This window comes from Spermophilus citellus (assembly GCF_964194105.1).
Source record: "Spermophilus citellus genome assembly, chromosome: 3".
Lineage (NCBI taxonomy): Eukaryota > Metazoa > Chordata > Mammalia > Rodentia > Sciuridae > Spermophilus > Spermophilus citellus.
Genome location: NC_138184.1, coordinates 24,742,152 through 24,759,495, shown reverse-complemented (window position 1 = coordinate 24,759,495; position 17,344 = coordinate 24,742,152). Strand labels below are relative to the sequence as shown.

Below are 17,344 nucleotides of genomic sequence, written 5' to 3'. Positions count from 1 at the left end.
ACTCTGGTTCTCTGCTCTCCACATGCCAAGTAAAAACCTGTCTTGCATTCACTATACTGTCTGTCTGGCAGGTTTATGAAGTTTTCTAACCTTGTTCTGTCAACTTAGAGAGGCCTCCTTTCTCCATAAGAATTTACTACCTTGGTGCATTCCCCATGAGCCCATACCCTTTCTTTTTCAGGGCCTGTTTTCTTCACTGCCGTATCTCCAGTGTCTGCAATGTGCCGTGCATTTTGTAATAGGTCAATATATATTGGTTGAACACATATACATCTTTAAAAATTGACCATAATGAAGAGCACAGGAATTGGGAGGGGGCTCCTGGGTTTTGTTCCCCACTATGTATCTTGGGCATTTGGCTCATGAATAACTTAACTTTTCATAACACATAGTATTCCAAAGTCTGGATGTACCATGTCTTTTTTTTTTTTTTTTTTTTGTACCAGGGATTGAACTCGGAGGCACTTGACTACTGAGTCACATCCCCAGCCCTATTTTGTATTTTATTTAGAGGCAGTGTCTCAAGGAGTTGCCTGGTGCCTCGCCCTGGCTGAGGCTGGCTCTGAATTTGTGATCCTCCTGTCTCAGCCTCCCAAGCCACTGGGATTACAGGCGTGTGCCACGGTGCCTGGTCTCCCATGTCATTTTTAAAACAGTTTTCTACAGATAGTCAATCTTTGGCATTTCAAACAACGCCTCTAAAAACCACTGTATGCATTTATCTTCTTTTTTCCCCCTGTGTACTGGGGATAGAACCCACGGCCTTGCTCTTTTTCATAGTAGATAAGTGCACTATCACCGAGCAACGCCCACGGCTCTTTTTACTTTTTCTTTGAGGCAGGGTCTCACAAAGTTTTCCAGGCTGCCCTGCGATTTGTGATCCTCCTGGCCTCTCAGTCTATCCTGAGGAGCTGGGATTACAAGAGTACGTGACCACACCCGGCTTATCCTCATATTTGTGTCCATGGGTTAACTCTTGAGATGTGAAGTTGTGAGGTCAAAGGGCATGTTCATTTAAAATTCTGATCATATTTGCAAATTATTTTCCAAACAGGCAGACGCAGGCAGTTCTCCCTTCTTGTCAACAGCGAAAAAAATACAACTATTGCCCCATCTGCTCCAGCATCATGTAGTATCAGACTCTTTGATCTTGGTTAATAGGGATCGGTATCTCTGGGTTCCATCGGCATTCCTCTAATACGGGAGAGGGCGGCATCCTTTCCAAGGAAATCTTTTCTGAGGTCAGGCCCGCCAAGGCCTGGTTGGAGAGGAGCCTGGGACGCAGCTGAGCTAGCCGTCATTCACCCCCTCCCTCGCTCGCCAGCACCCACGACTTCACTTGCTTTCCCTCGTTTTCCGTGCATTCTTTCCTCCCCCACAAGCTTGTGATTCCTGGAACCCAGCTCGGTGACCTCACGCCAGTGACTTCACATCCGGGACCTTCTGGGAATTCTCAGTTGCACTTTTTCGTAAGAAATCTCACAGTGGAGGTGGGTGGGGCGGGGCGGAGCCTTGGGGGAAATAAGGAGAGAACCGCAAGGGGCGGGCTTCCTTCGGGTGCTTCGGACAGGAGGCGCCTGCAGGGGTCAGTGGCCGAGGGGCAGCCTGCCAGGCCCGACGACCCGCCCCGCCACCCTCAGCCCTGAACCGTGCGCCCCTCCCCGGGGGACTCGGGTGGCCGCCTGCCCCTGAAGGTCCCCAGGCCCAGCCTCTGCCAGTTTTCTTCGGAAGTTAGCTGGGCAACTAACTGGGCAGCTCCTGCCCTCGGGGGAGAGGGTACCAAGACCCGAGCTAAAACCGCTATGGACTTGGCGGGAGCAACAGTAATGGGGGAGGGGGAGAGAGATGCACAAAATCAAAAAATTTCGACAGCTTTTACAAACTACAAGATTCATAAAGTTAGGGTGCGATGGGGCATTGAAGAGGAAGGGACAGGGACCAAAGGAGGACATTCCCAATGGCTTTAACTCAGAGCTGTCTTTGGAACCAAGCTTTCCAGAAATGACAGGTGGAAAATTGGGGGAGGGTGGGGTCCAGCCTAAGCAAAAACAAGGTCCTGTTAGGACTTTGTGGGTCCTAGGCACTTTTGCCTTCAGGGACTCCTTTTCCATTAAAAAAAAAAAAAGTATATTTTACGACTGTGGTGGTATAAGCTTTAATAGAGTAATGTTATATGGTAAACATTTTCTTTTATCTACAAGTTCCTTTTCTCCCTCTGATTTTAAAAGCAGTTAAAACATTTTCAAAGCCAGACTTGAAATGAGCAAACGCCTGTAATCCCAGGGATTTGGGAGGCTGAGGCAGGAGGATTGCAAATTCGAGCCACCCTCAGCAGTTTAGCAAGGCTCTAAGCAATTTAGGAAGACCCTGTCTCAAAATTTAAACATTAAGCCGGGGTGGGTTAGGAATGTGGCTCAGTGGTTAAGCTCCCTTGGGTTCAATCACCAGTACCCAAAACAAAAAGAAAACAAAACACATTTTCATGGTTGCCTAAAAGTATGATGGACCCTAGTTACTATGACCATTGTACTTAATGGGTAAATTGGCCCTGGGCAAAGTTAGGGTGGATAGAACATTAAAGGCCCAAGGAGGGTGATTTAGGGGAGGTAATAAACAGAAAGCAGCTGCATACAGGAAGGGCCTTAAATGGCCTAACCATTGTGGAGATTAAGATGGAGATGGTGAGCCACTGCAGGGCTGGATTGGAGAAGTGACAGTTTGGGGTGGCACTGGAGGTTGCAGGTTATTGCTGAAATATAGGAACACACACAACAACAGTGAAGATTGAAGGAGGGGTAGGGGAAGAGATATTTGGAAAACCCAAAGAACCAGTGAGCCCATTTAAAAATATATATATTTTATTTTTTAGTTGTAATTGGACACAATACCTTTATTTTATTTATTTTATTTTTACGTGGTGCTGAGGATCAAACCCAGGGCCTCCCACGTGCTAGGTACCGCTGAGATACAACCCCAGCCGGCTGCCCCCCTACTGATATGAGAGGGCTGGGCCTGGAGAAGCTTGGGCCATCTTCTCTGGCTTGGGGTGAAAGACAGATGCTGCTGCTCCTCATGGAAAGAAGGAAGAGGGGAGGAGAAACTATTAAGTGCTCAAGGACTTTGAGATGATCCAATGGAACACCCTTCATGAGAAACAAAGCAGGGAGAATTTGAGTTCTTAGGCTTATGGGCAGCTTCAGGCTGCCGTTTGCCTAGGTCACTGCAGTTGATTCTAATAGGCATCTCGCCCCTCCCTACTGCCTGGTGCACCTCCCCAAAGCTCCAATACCTTGGGCCACTCACTTTCCTGCTCTCACAGCCTAGAGGACAAACTGCCTCATTTGGGCTTTTCCGGAGTTCAGAATGGGAAAAAGTGGAGTGGGGTTTCAACATCCCTTTGAGTAGAAAACCACCTCCAAGTCTCATTTGGCCACATATTTCTCAATCCCCAATAACTGTAGACCTATATCTCCCCCACAAAACCCCTATACTTGACTCCTACCTTCTAATACAAATGCCAGGCTTCCTCCAGAGCGGACTAGGCCAAAGTTAAGGGCTGGTGCAGGAAACACAGGGAGAAGAGCTGGGTTCAAATGCTTCCATGAAAGACAAACCTTTATTCATTCTAAAATTAAATACTCACAATGTGCTTTGGCAGCATTTTAGGCAAAGGGAATATGATGGTGCTTCATGGAGATGATATTCCAGTGGGGGAAGATTGTGGAGATGATATTTTACAAAGACATCTAGCTGCGTGTTCTAGGTTTTGCCTCATTCCCAGCAAAAGCTGGTGTCTAATGCCCATTTCTTTCAATCTGGGAAGACTTGTGTCTTACTTGTAACCAGCAGTGCAGCAGATGTGATTCTTCATGACTTCTGAGGCTAGGTAACAAAAGGTGATGAGGTCAGGTCTCTGTCTTGTTAAGACATGTCTCTGGAAGTCCAAGTACCTGGAGACTGCACCCTGTAAGGAAGCCCAGGTCATATAGACAGGTGTATGTGTCTAGCTGAAGTCCCAGACATTACAGCACAGGGATAAGGCATCCCCATCATGTTCAGTCCAAATTCCTGGGTAATCAGATTCATAAGTATCAGCTCTATAAACCACTAAGCTTGGGATGTTTTGCTATGCAGAAAGTTATCTACAACATTAACTATAAAAAAGAAAACTGAGTAAGATAATTTCCTGTTGGGATGGGTCCTAGGGAAAACATGAAATGGCATGGAAAATTATGAGGAAGCCCTCTCCAGATAAGAGGAAGAGAGAAGGATGGATCAGGAAAGGACTTTCTGGAGAGACATTTGAATTGAGATCTGAGTGAGAAGCTCAGCCACTAAAGATCTAGAAGAGGGGGGCTGGGGTTGTGGCTCAGCTGTAGAGCGCTTGCCTAGCACAGGCAAGGCGCTGGGTTGGATCCTCAGCACCACATAAAAATAAATAAGTAAAATAAAGTTGTTGTTTTTTTTTTTTTTTTTTAAAGATCTAGAAGAGACCTCCAGGAGGAGGATAAAGCAAGTGCAAAGTCCGAGAGGCAGAAATTATCTTGTATGTTCTGTGAGGCGCAACAAAGTCAGTGTGACTAGGAGAAGGCAGGTGAGGAGGAGAGCACAGGCACCCAAGTTGGAGAGGTAAGCCATTCTGGTTTCACAGGCCACTGAGAGTTTAGATTCCAGACTAACTGAACTGGGAAGCCGTTGAAGGGTATTATGCAGGAGTGACCTGATCTGAAATAAGAATTCTGGCTGCTTGGTGGTGGACAAACTGTAAGGACAGACCGACAAAGGAAAGAGGACCACTCGGAAGGCGAAAGCAGTGCCTGCCCCCCTGCCCGCCCAGGAAAGGAAAGGCGGATGGTGGCCTGAAGCAGGGTGATGGCGATGACGATGGGGCTGCTGGACGAATTCCAGACAGAGGCCAGGACACTTTACCAAGGAGGGAGGCGGAGCCCTGCCCAGCAGGTCGGTCCTGGGCGGGGCCGAGGCGTGGGTGAGGAGCGGAACCCGGCATCCTTCTGGAATCCAGGAGGGAGGCTCGGAGCCCGGGCCGCCCGGGACGGCGCGTCCTGGCGTCCGGCGTCTGCGCGCGGAGCCAGACCCTGGCGGTGCGCCTGCCGGGCGTTTCCTGGCAACCGCGGCCGCCGCCGCCGCCGCCGCCGCCGGAACGTTCCGAACTCTGCGGGCCCCGTGACGTCACCGTCACCATGGCGACGGCCGGTGGGAACAGGCCTCACGGGCTCCGGGGGCGGGGTCTGGACACGGCGTACTCCGCCTTCCGACCCGCCCCTTCCCGGTGGGAGGAGAGGCGGAGCCTCAGCCTGGGCGGCAGGTGTGGAGGCAGGTGTGCTGGGCCCTGGGCGAGGCCCCGCTGAGCGGCTGCTTCTCGGCTGCTGCCGCCGGTGCATTCATCATCCACCACCTACCTCTCTTCCTGCCAGGCCGCCACATTCTGCGAATCACACGGGCTCCTCTGTCTGTCATTCAGATGACCTCTGAAAGGATGCCTTCCAGACCACCCATGTTAAAATACCTACCATCCGTTGCCCTGTGGGCTGATCTTGTTTTTTTTTTTTTTTTTTTTTTTTTTTTTTTTTTAATTCACAGTATTTCTCCCTTGCAAATCTATCTAGTCTGTTTATATATTGTCTTCTCTCTTTAAACCAAAGTTCCATGAGGTCAAGGATAAATTCTGTCTTGTTCACCACTATTTTTAGCCCAGAGCAGAATCTGGCATGAAGTGCTAATAAATGTTAGTGGGACGAATCTGCAGACGTACTCGATCATTTCATTCACTTATGCATTCATTTATTTGACACGTATGGAGTGCCTCTAGGAACTTGTGATAAACATTAGATATACTAAGATGAACAAGGCAAGGGACCCCCCTGGAGGTGAGAAAGGAGATTATTAAATAGTAATTACTACAACACTAAAAATGAATGTCTTTGTCCAGACGTCAGGTATATTTTCACGTACTTTACACCTATAATTCTCTTAATTCTCAGCATGGTAATTGCACCCATTATACACATGAGAACACTGAGGAGAACACTCATTCTTTCAGCTGCTGGGTTCTGTAATCAGAGATCCTATGAGGGGCTGGGGATGTGGCTCAAGCGGTAGCGCGCTCGCCTGGCATGCGTGCGGCCCGGGTTCGATCCTCAGCACCACATACCAACAAAAGATGATGTGTCCGCCGAGAACTAAAAAATAAATATTAAAAATTCTCTCTCTCTCTCTCTCTCTCTCTCTCTCTCTCTCTCTCTCTCTCTCTCTCTCCCCTCTCTCACTCTCTCTTAAAAAAAAAAAAAAAGATCCTATGAAAGGCAGGGGAGAGAGATGTGGTAAGGGACTCAGCAATATGGGAATACCAGGCCCAGGTAGATAGATTTGATATTGATTGTTCCTTATACATCAGTCTCTCACAGGGGATGGGTTCCTTCCAGATTGGAGTTCTCTTGCTCCAGGGAAGCCCACCCATACTAGCTGAGCAGGCACTGAGGGACCAGTAACAGGTATGGAGGGCTGAGCACTGGACTGGAGGTAAGGTGGGACCTGCATATTCAGCTGAAGCACAGTATGTGCAAATTCTTGCTCAAGCTTGTGAGGAGCAACCCTAGTTGTTAACACCCCTTTCTAAGGAAGAGAATCCAGAAAACCCACCTTATCCCACCTCTGGGTCTTTGCAAGTTCTTTTCTCTGTATCTCCTGTGCTTCCCCCCTCTGGTTTTCACTAGCTGGCTCTTTGCATTCAGATCTGAAATGAGATGTTTTTCCTTAGGAAGGTCTGCATTGGCCACTCGCTCTAAGGAAGTTCCTGGTCATCATCATATCACCATGTATGAAGATTGTTTCCCCAGAGTGGGAAGGCAGCACAATCAGGCACATCACTCTGTTTCTGATCTGATTTTTCTTGTCTGTCCATCTCCTCATTCTCAAAAGTTGGTTTCCTGAGAGGAGGACCCTATTGGACCTTGCTTCTGTGTTCCTACTACCTAGAACAGACCTGGCATACGGAAGATTCTCAGTGCTTTTTGAAAGACAGAGTGAAAAGTGGCCTTCACCAAATCATTCCAGTTTTCCAGGTCAGAATCTGAGCACCCCTTTCCCCACTGCTTGGCACACTGCCCCTGGCATGAATTGGCAGTGGCCCAGCCAACTTGGGCATGGGAATTCTCCTGATGTGAGGTCTTCCTACCTTCCTGTACCTGGTGGGTGACAGGGATGCTCTCCCATTTTGGAGCAGGATTGTGGGACCCCTCCCCTGTGCCCTGATGATGTCCAAGAACATCTAGGAGGGGAGGCCAGAGGTAGAGGGAGCAAATGTGTGTGTTGGGGGCAAGAACAAGGGAGAGGGTAGAGCCTTCAATGCAGCTGCTACTAGAAAAACTGGACATTTGGAGGTTGGGGCTGTTTTTCCCTTAGTGTGAACACAGACTCTTGAACAGATGCACACAAACAGACACACACTGAGTAGAGAATCAAGCTTTGGTTTATTCAGACTGAATCTTTCCCATTTGGGATGAAGAGGGGAAGTGGGCAGGAGGGGGCATAGAAAGACAGTGCATTTGGCTCCTAAGGGCCCTGTTGATTGGGAACTCTTTTCACATGACCTTTGGGTCACCAGGATGACCAGATGAATGATGAAGGTGGTGAAGGAGGGACTGGAGGCCAGGTCCTTTTGGGTCTCTCAGACCAATTCCTAACAGAGACCAATGCTGTGACCAGTTAGGTTTTCTCCAGGGATTAAGGAGCAGAAGGCTAAGAACATTCAGAATCCTAATAAAAAAAAAATAAAGGCTGGGGATTCCAACTCTGTAGACAATGACGTGCAGATGACCACAGGTCAAAGCTTGGGCTGGGTCTGTGTGAGCAGCATGTGTACATGCTACATCTTCTACAAGTGGGGCTGGCGGTCCTCACCCCGTGCCTCTGTTACTTAGTGGACCTCTTTTACCCCCCCCCCACCCTTTTTTTTTGCAGGAACTGAGCATATTGATGGAACTGACAAAAGAGAAACAGTCCTCAACACTCCTTAGAGATGCCCTTTCTTCTTGGTCCTCGTCCTATATGTGCAGGAGGGAGGGACCCATCTTACTCCTGGGGTCCTGGAAGGAGGCACCCCAGTGATGGGTGAGAGGTGAAGGTGCTCAGTGAGCAGCTGGCTAGGAGTGGCCGTAGGGCACCCACGCCACCTCAGCTTCTTCTAGGCCACTGTTGAACCCAGCTGGGCTGTGCAGGAACTGCCTCAGCAAGGGGGAGGCATGGACCCCCAGGTGGGGACAGCTGAGCGGTTCTGCCTGCTCAGTGACTACAGTGGAGGATGCAAGGACTGTGTTCCCAAACTGGTCTACCTCCTCATACTGTTCCGTCACGGTTCTTGTGGCTCCATAGCACTGGGAACCGCCCGGCACAGTCTGCAACTCCAGGACACTCTTTTGCCTCTCTGTGGGCAGGGGGCGCTCTGAGGTGGGCGTAGGCTTGGGCTGCTCAGAGCACTGTGTGACCACTTCCTTTTTCCTAGCCAGGTCCTGGGCACTTTCCTGGTGAAGTTGGGTCTGTCGTATGTCCTGAGCCAAGTGTATGCTTTTCCCTGAGACGTCATGGCTGCCTTTAGGGCTGGAAGCCTCTGGAAGCTTCCGTGTGGCTGACTGGATGGAGATGAAGGTTGGGGAGGAGGGTGAATCTCTGCTGAAAGGTAAGACTCGAGGGAGGCCTGAATCTTCTCTCAATATCTCCAGCCTCCTGGTAGGAGAAGCAGCTGAAGCAACCTGACCTCTGGCCTCTGTGTGATTTGTGATATTGGCTTGACCCTGGTCCTCAGTATGGCATTCAACCTTGGCTTGGCTCTTGACTTCAATTGGATCTTTGACCTCTTGGTCTAAGTCACTGGGCCTGGCTCTACTCCTGGCTAAGACACTGACCTTTGGGGTACTGGGATTTTTGTGGGGTCCTTGGGAATGGTTCCTGGTGTTCACCTCTGGCTGCAGGCTAGACACAGAGCTGAGGGCCTTGTGTACAGCTTCTTCAATGTCCAGCAGCCTGGCCAGGGTCTGTTCCTTTAGGCGGGCAACCTCTGTGCTGACCCGTGTCAGTTCCCCAAAGGCCTGCTCCACTGAGACCTCTGGTTTGCAGGGAGCAGCAGGGACCTGAGAGGCATCCCCTCCAAGCTGGGGCACAGCCTCAAAGAGCCTCTTTAGGGCACGCACATCCACGCTACTTGCTGCTTCCTTCTCCAGGGCTTGCACATGGCTCAGGAGGCCCTGGAGCTCTTGCTGGCTTCCCTGCAGAATCTGAGGGTTCTCAGGGGCTCCTTGCTTGGAACATTCCATGGGCTGCTCTCCTGGGGGACTGGAGTCCTGCTGCAGTGAGGTGCAGTCATTATTGAGAGCATTGAACTTATGGGGCTCAGGGCTCTGGACATTGCTGCCAGCAGCATGATCCTTGGTGGGTCTGGAGGCCACAGTGCTGAGGCTGTGTTGGGGGTCAGGATGGCTCTGTCCACTGGAGCATACAACCAGAGGCATGCAGCCCTGGCCTGAGGTGGTGGGAATTTTGGCCTGCTGAGGAATGGCTGCTTCTGTCTCACCTGGTTTGTATTTTTGTTGTCCCGTCTGCAAGGAGAAGTTGGGAGAGAGAGCTGAAGGCTTGGGCAGCCTCTGAGGAGGGTGGATCTGGGCTAGGTGTGCAGGTTTGGGGGGCACCGGGGGTTTCTTCCTTGGAGTAATGGCAGGCTCCAATTTGGGGGCCTCTGTCTGTGACCCCCCAGGGGTTTTCTGGCCAGCAGGGCTGCTGTGGATGTGAAGGGAGTTCTGCAAGGGCTTGGAGGTCTGTTGGGTGGAGTCTTCATCATGGTGGGCTTGAGCTGAGAAGTCAGGTCCCATCACAGCAGCTGAGAGAGTAGGAGGAGGAGGAACAGAGGCATTATGGGAGTGCAGGTTGGCACCTGCAGCATGGACCCCAGAGGGCAGAGTGTGGTAGGCTAAAGGGGCGGTCTTTAGGGTGGTCTCTGCAGCTTGGAGGCCCCCTGAGCAGACTTGGAGATTCCCAGGAGATTCCCAGGTTCTCTGTGTGTGGCTTCCAGGTTCCTTCTGCCCTGGCCCAGGACTCTGACCTGGGCCTCCCTGGAGTGGGCTGGGAGCTTGGGCTGAGAGGACAGTCTCCCTATCCCTTGGTTGGGGTTCCTTCTCAGAAGGCTGGACACCCCTGGGTGGTTCAAAAGTCCTCACAGGGTGAGCAGTGTAGACGCCATCCTGAATCGTCACCCACCCCTCAGGCAGCCCTCTAAGTAGTGCTTTCTCCTCCCTACTGACCTTTCTGGGAGTTGCCGGGTTCCTGGAGTCACCTCTGGCCACAGGCCTGCTGTTGCTCTGGGTGGCCCCAGTGGCAGTGGCTGGTGCTTTCAGGAGACCATCTTGGACGGGTGTGGAGGTGGCTGCAGGGGCAGAGGCCTGTTTGTGCTTGTTCAGAACTTGCTGGTGCAGACTCTGGGCCTCGGCTGTTGCCATCCGCAAACTCTGCATGGCTACCTGTAGGTCTGGGGTCCCAGGCCCTGGTGGGCTAGCCATGGCTCCTCCTGACTTTCCCATGACTGCCATTCCTTTCTGCCCAGTGTGATGGCTGTCTTCTTGCTTTTTTGCATCCTGCAATGGAGTTGGGGTGGCAGTTTCCCCAACCAGAGGGATTGCCTTTTCAATGGCCTGAGGCGGGTAGGGGGTGGCTCCTGCGCCTCTGGGATGCCCCACCCCCATGCTGGGGTCCAGTGGAGGAACATGAATGATGTTCTCAGTTGGGGGAAGCTTCTGGGCCCCCTCGCTGGCTGGCACTGGACTTGGGTCAGCCGGTGGCTCCCACCGAAGGTCGTGCAGGCCACTCAGGTCTCCTTTGTCTATGCAGCTGGCCAGCAACTGCACACTTCTCCTTTCGGGGGCCCTGCTGGGTAGCTGGGGCTGTAGGGAGTAGGCCGTCAGAGAGACTAGGCCCTGCTCTGTCTCCTGCATCACCAGCCCAGTCCTTCTCACAGAGGCCCCGAGGCTACAAGCCAGCAGTTGCTGGAGCTCGGGATCCAGGTCTTCAATATTCCCACCGTTGCCAGGAGTTGGCAGCCTCAGTGGCTGGAGCCGAAGCTGGCCAGTTGGGTCCTGCTGTACCAACAGTCCTTGCTGGTCAATGTCTGGCCGGCGCAACACTTGGCGGACAATCCTGGGAAGCTCGCCAGACACCAGCTCCTCCTTCCGTATGTGAGGATGACCCTGCCCTGGGCTGGGGAGCAGGTACTTAGCAAGGCAGAGGTCCCCTGGCCCTCGGGTCTCCATGAGGATGCCCCCATGGTGCAGGATGCCAGGTGTGGCATGCAGCGTCCTCAGGGTCAATTCGGCCGCAGTCTCTTGCTTCTCTAGCATCCCATTTTCTGAGGGTCTCCCGGGCTGCTCCTCCTGGAGATTGCCCCCTCGGATGCTCTCAGCTGCCAGGGAGCCCATGGGGCAATTCTCGAAGAGCCAGGTGAACTTGTGTACAGAACCTTCGGCGATGGGTCCCGGGGTTATCTTGACCCCCTGATCTTCTCTCTTGCCTGACTCCAGGGCCTGGAAAACCTCTTTCTGTCGAGACACCTGCCCTGAAGGGATCTCCACCCGGCTGCAGTATCGCACAGGTCTTCTTCCACAGGGACGGCCTGCAGAGGCCTGCAGAGGTTCAGTCTCAAAGACATGGCCATCTGTCTGTCTTTCCCCAGCCTGGACCTGACTGACCTGCAGGTGCTGTTCCCTGGAGCCCTCTGCCTGGTCCAGGGGTGGAGGCTTGAACATCCAGGTGCAGGACCGGGCCTCAGCCTTGGTTGTGGGATCTGTGACCTCTGACCCCTGCCTCTCTGCCAGCTCACTCATTGGGCATGTCTCAAACAACCACCGGATGGTCTGCACATCGCCCTTTGGGGGAGTCTCAGACTTGGGGCCTTCTTGATTCTTTCTCTCCTCTTCCAGTCGTTCTTGCTGTTCCCGCTGGTGGATCATCTCCAGGGGCTGGGTCTCAAAAAGCCACCGAGCAGTGCCAACGTCCCCAGCCACCACTTCCTGCCGAGTGATGCCCCGTACCACATCAACGGTACTGGGGCTTCGACCCAGCTGATCTAGGGGCTGTGTCTCAAACATCCATCGATAGCCCTTCACATCACCTCCAACTACCTGCTCTCTGCTGACAGAGGTCAGGGCATGGAGATGACCCTTGCTATCCTGCATGGCATATACTGGGGATCCTACACCCTGGGACTGTCTCGCAGAATCAGTTGTTTCTGATCCATGTGCACCATTTGGGGCCAAAGGCTCACCCTGTCCAATACTATCCAGGGGAAGGGTCTCAAAAAGGTTTTTGAAGGTCTTCACATCCCCCTTCACCCCATCTCTCTGGAGCACACCCTGAGACAGAGACAGTGCTGAGGAGCTATCACTGGGTAGATGCTCACACATGAGTCCTTCACCCTCCTGGTGGCCCACCCGCTGCAGGTGACCCACTTGGACCTTGTCTCTGAGAGTGTCCAGAGGTTTTGTCTCAAATAGCCACAGGGTGGAGCGAACATCACCAGGGACCACCTCTTCCTTAGGTGGACCCTCTGCTCCAGCCTCCTCTTCCCCCTTCAGAGTGTCCAGGGCTCGTGTCTCAAACAGATGCCGCTGCTGCTGAACATCTGGGCCAGGAGGAATAAGGTCTGGGGATGGCTGGAAGTCCTTCTCATCCACCAAGATCTCCCGGATGGCATCCAGGGGCTGCGTCTCAAAGATCCAACGTGTTGCACTGACATCGGGCCGGGCCCCCTCCTCTAGGGAGATCCCCCGGATCACCCGCACCTGGCTGGGGTCTTGGTTGAAGGCATCCAGAGGTCGTGTCTCAAAGAGCCAGCGGGCAGACCTCACTGCGTTGCTTTGGATCTCTTCTCGACATGCGGCCTTGACCTCATGGATGGCCCCTTCTGCATCCTGGATAGCACACAGTGGCTCTGTTTGGAACAGCTTCACGGTTTTCTTCACATCACCCTTCAGCTCCTGGATCTCTGAGCGCAGCTCCAAGGGGCTCTGCTCTTGGATGGAGGGGCGGGAGCCCAGGCGGTCTAGCGGCCGCGTCTCAAAGAGCATCTTAGTACCCTTCACATCTCCACTGGCTGCAGGTTCCCTCACAGTAGGCTCTGTTGTCTCCTCTTGGCCCCCCAGCTCATCTAGTGGCTTGGTCTCAAACAGCCACCGGGCTGCACGAACATCACCTCCCGATGGCCGGGGTCCTGCTGGCTCCCGCTCTGTGCTGTTGGCAAAGGATCCTTCCTCAAACTTTCGGGAAGTGGCCTGGACATCTCCGCCTGGCACAGGCTCTTTGGCAGCTGGCTTCTCATGATCGCCAATGGCATCCAGCCGCCAGTTCTCAAAGATCCAGCGCATGCACTGGACATCACCCTCCGTGGGCTCCTCAGAGCCCAAGACCTCAGCCAGGTCCTCGGCCACAGCCTCGGCCAAGTTTTTGCGGAGCTCGGGGTGGATGTGCCTGTAGAGGCGGCGGAGCTCGCCAGCTTGCCGCTGCTGGTGAAACTTAGAGAAGGACTCCTTGGGTGGCGGTGGTGGCAGATCCTCCAGGACCGGGGGTGGAGGGAGGGACAGGTCCTCTGTAGTCGCCATTGGGATGGTTGGTGTGGGGGCCGCCTGCGTCTGCGCGTTGGCCATTCTTCTGAGGAGAAGGGGCAGAGATGAAGATGTGGTTGGGGGATTCACTTGGGGTGGGGTCCAGTTGCTGGGACAAACGGCAGGGAGGAAGGCCCAGGGGCTGAGTAGCTCTGGGTGACATTTACTTAGAGACTCTCTCCCTCTCTATGTCATCCTGGCACAGGGTTCACTTTGGCTGGTGTGTGAAAAGTCATGTACTTAGGACATTTGGACCCATCCATCAAGGTTGGTCCCTGATTCCCTGACTTGCTAGGGGGACCGAGGGTCTTTCCTTTGGCCCCACAAGGGATGCCCACCCACATCTCCAGTGGAAAAACTGGATGTGCCCATCCTTGCCTTCCTTTGTCCAAATCAGTTTTTTTTTTTTTTGCTAGACTTTCAAGTGAGTGACCTGGGGTAATCTTGACTGAGGAGTCTCAAGAGATAGGTCCCTAAATGGGTGACCGATTTCTCATCGAGAGGAAATTCGTACAAAGAACACCAGAGGGCGTGCTGAGCACTTTGATTAGAACCTGCCCAACCTTTACCTCTGGGGTCTCAATTCTAAACTTTCTCAGGCCCAGGGAGATGAAGCCCAACCCTTTATAATTAAAGATGAGGAAACTGGGGCCCAGAGTCAGATCTTGGCAAACAAGTGGCAGGTAGTGCCGGCATGAGGTCCCTAGACCCTATTTAGGGCCTGATTCCCAAGAAATAAGAGGGTAGGGGGCGTGAAGCTTTCTTATCGGCCATAGCACCCCCTCTATTCCTCAGCAGGCCCTTTAGAAGAATAGGAAGGTGACATCTCCAGGGAGGGAAGACTGTGGATCAGGGTCCTTTCTGCAGAAACAGCTCATGGAGACCCCTCCCCAATCATGGGTAAGCAAGCACAGCTTCAGGTCTGCTGGGTGCAGGGCCTCAGGGTTAAGATCGACCCCTGAAGGCCCTCAACCCACTCCGGCCCCAAAGCTGGCTCCTCTTCTCCCTCCCTCTTCATGTCAATCAACTTCTATCAAGGTGTGACCTTTCTCCACTCTATCCCCGCCCCTCAAGCCCTTCTGGTCAGTCTCATGTATGTCTTATCTGTCTCGTGACAGGTGTTATGACAGTCCCCAGAGGCCAGTAGGCCAAGAATGAGAAGCATGTACCCCCGTCTGCTGCCTCTGATCCACTACTGTGCTCCACACTTGGTTCTAAATATAGCTGAGGTCCTGGCCTTGGAATGGGAGCCTTGTGCTCGGAGGGACGTTTGGGGATCCTGGGTGCCTGTGGCCCACGTCATCTCCTGCACTACCCGTGGTTCCTAGAGGACCCTGCCTCCTGCCTTCTGAGTTGGTGCCAGGACTCTGGTCTGCAGGTAGGAGACAGGACTTCTTCCTATGGCTACCTCGGAAGGAGGAGACAGAAAACTGAGACCTACTTGCCCCACCTCACCCACACCTGGCCTTTTCACCAAAGGCATGAGAGCCCTAGGGAGTATAAGGTCTGAAACCTGTGGCGTGAGTCTCATCAATCCTCTGCAGGGTTTCCTTCCATCTCTGAGCTGTGATAAGGATTTCCTGCCAAAACCAAATTCATGCCTGTCCCCACCTCTGCTCTAGCCTGTCACCACCAGATGTCAGATGAGCAGATGTCATCTACAGGCCACCAACTCTACCCCACCCCCACTCCCAGGAATCTCCAGAATCCCTGCTAGGGTCGCAGGCTGATAGCACAGAGTCTAGGGATGTCAGAGCTAATCCTCAGAGGTCATTGAATCTAACCTCTAATGAAGAAGTTCAAAGGGGGAAAATTGAGGCTCAAAGAGGGGAAAGGAGCTGTCCAGGGAGGCTCATCAAGGCAGTGGCAAAGTCCGACACAGATTTCCTGACTCTGGGCCTGCCAACCTCCACCCCTGTCTGGCCTGAGCCTGAGAGGGCAGAATTCAGAACTGGGACCAGGCTTAGGGAAGAGTGAACCCCAAGAACTGTCCCAGAGCTTGGGCTCCTGGGGCTGGGTCAGCCTCTCGGGATGACTCACCTCTGTCTCCATCTCATCCTTGGCCCATACTGGCCTGCTCTATACCTTTGGGCAGACTCAGATTTGGTCTCCTTGCCCCGACACCTACCATCGCTGGCCTGAGGACTTTCCCACAAGTCAAGATGATGGCCTGGGTTACAGGCATCCCGCCCGGGTTGAAGGACATCATATGTGGGGAGCTGAACTCAGGCCAGCCCTAGGGAGATATCGCTGGTACCAGATATGCCAAGACTTTCACCCACAACAGCTGGGCATGGGGCCCATCCTAGGCTACATTTCTGGCCTAATCTACTGTCCCTACTCTGCCTGGCTCCTTCCCAGCTCTCTTCTGTCACTTTTTCCTCCAGATTTTGGGACTTCCAGAGGCTTCCCTGAGAGGAATCCTTGAAACCTGAGGAGCTCCATACCTGTATTTTAAAAACCGAAATTCCAGGCCTGGGGATATGGCTCAGTTGGTAGAGAGCTTGGCTCACATGCACAAGGCCCTGGGTTCAATCCCCAGCACCACACACATAACCACCCCCCCCAAAAAAAAAAAAAATCCAGGCCATCTCCTGGAAGCCTTTCTGAATTGCACCAGGCAAAAGCCTGTCCCCTTGACCAGCCTAGGCCTGTGGCAGCCACTCTGAGCTCTCCTGTGGGACTCCTACAAACTCATGTTACCTTCTTTGTGGATTCTTTATCTCAGAAACTCTTCCACTCACCAACACCTGTTCTTACCATTCAACCTCCCTCTCTCCTGGGTTCTACCCCAATACACACATCCCACAGGGTGCAGAGGGCCCCAGCCTCAAGAACCAGCCACGCTGGTTCTTGACAAGAGGGGAGATTACTTACCGAGGGTTCCGCTTGGCTGGTGGGGTGTTTGGGGTCTGTAGCAGTTGTGGCCTAAGCGTCTGTCGTCCTGCTGGAGAGTCTCGTGTGGGTTGGTTCTGTTCTGTGGCTTGGTCAGCTACCTTCTCACTGCCTGTCTCTGGGTCTCTGTTCTCTGCCAGCCCCAGCAGCTGCCTTTATTTTGCTGGTTAGGGGGTGGGCCGGAGAGGGGGCGGGGAGGGAGGCTATGTTCAGACTATTAAGTGGTGCTGCTATTTTTAGGGCTTGTGGAAGTCATTCTGCCATCCCGGGGAATCAGTTACATGTCTTTTGGGTTGGGGAGGGGCAACAGAGGGAAATGGGGAGAGCTCCATTCATCTAAAGTCCGCTCTGAGAATTGGGGACAGTCAGTGACTCAACTGTGGTGTGGGGTGGGGGTGTCCAGACTATTTTGAAAGAATGAATAAGGAGGAGCATTTGACACTGGGGTGGCCCTGCTCCTTCATCCTCTGAGCCTCCTGTCTCCGTGCTGGACTGGCCTCTGACTCTTGCTATATACCACCATGTCAGGAGACTGGAGGCTCCCCATGGGCAGGGCCGGGCTTCTCTGTCCCCAGCAGGAACACCTCTGAGAATAAGGCCCAGCTCTTTTTCTCCTGGGTTCCCCAAAGCTTTCTCCTCTTATCCATTCCTCCTCATGCCCCGCAGCCTTGACTGAAGCAGATTGGGGGGAACCATCTGAATGACGAGGCCTCAGCTCTTTGCTAGGCCTGATTTTTCGAAGAATCCCACGAAAGAGTTCTGTGGTCTCCATACCCCATCATCCGGGTCCT

General features: G+C 52.9%; 1 protein-coding gene across 3 annotated transcripts; it reads right to left on the bottom strand.

Annotated features, from left to right (window-relative positions):
• Positions 1-7,471: 7,471 nt before the first annotated feature.
• Positions 7,472-16,701, bottom strand: XIRP1 (xin actin binding repeat containing 1). Of its 3 annotated transcripts, XM_081284926.1 has the most exons (3): positions 16,536-16,700; positions 10,311-13,704; positions 9,747-9,889 (listed from the first exon to the last, which is right to left on the bottom strand). In XM_081284926.1, exons 2-3 carry the CDS (start codon positions 13,698-13,700, stop codon positions 9,881-9,883), a joined length of 3,399 nt encoding a protein of 1,132 aa, XP_081141052.1. In that variant the 5' UTR covers positions 13,701-13,704; positions 16,536-16,700; the 3' UTR covers positions 9,747-9,880. The 3 variants fall into 3 exon arrangements, with proteins under 3 accessions (XP_081141050.1, XP_081141051.1, XP_081141052.1); XM_081284924.1 differs by having other exon boundaries at positions 7,472-13,701; positions 16,536-16,701; XM_081284925.1 differs by having other exon boundaries at positions 7,472-13,704; positions 16,536-16,692.
• Between the last annotated feature and the right edge of the window lie 643 nt (positions 16,702-17,344).

Bases quoted from the DNA above. Each gene is read 5' to 3' on its own strand.
- XIRP1 (XM_081284924.1), bottom strand. From the start codon at position 13,700: ATGGCCAACGCGCAGACGCAGGCGGCCCCCACACCAACCATCCCAATG.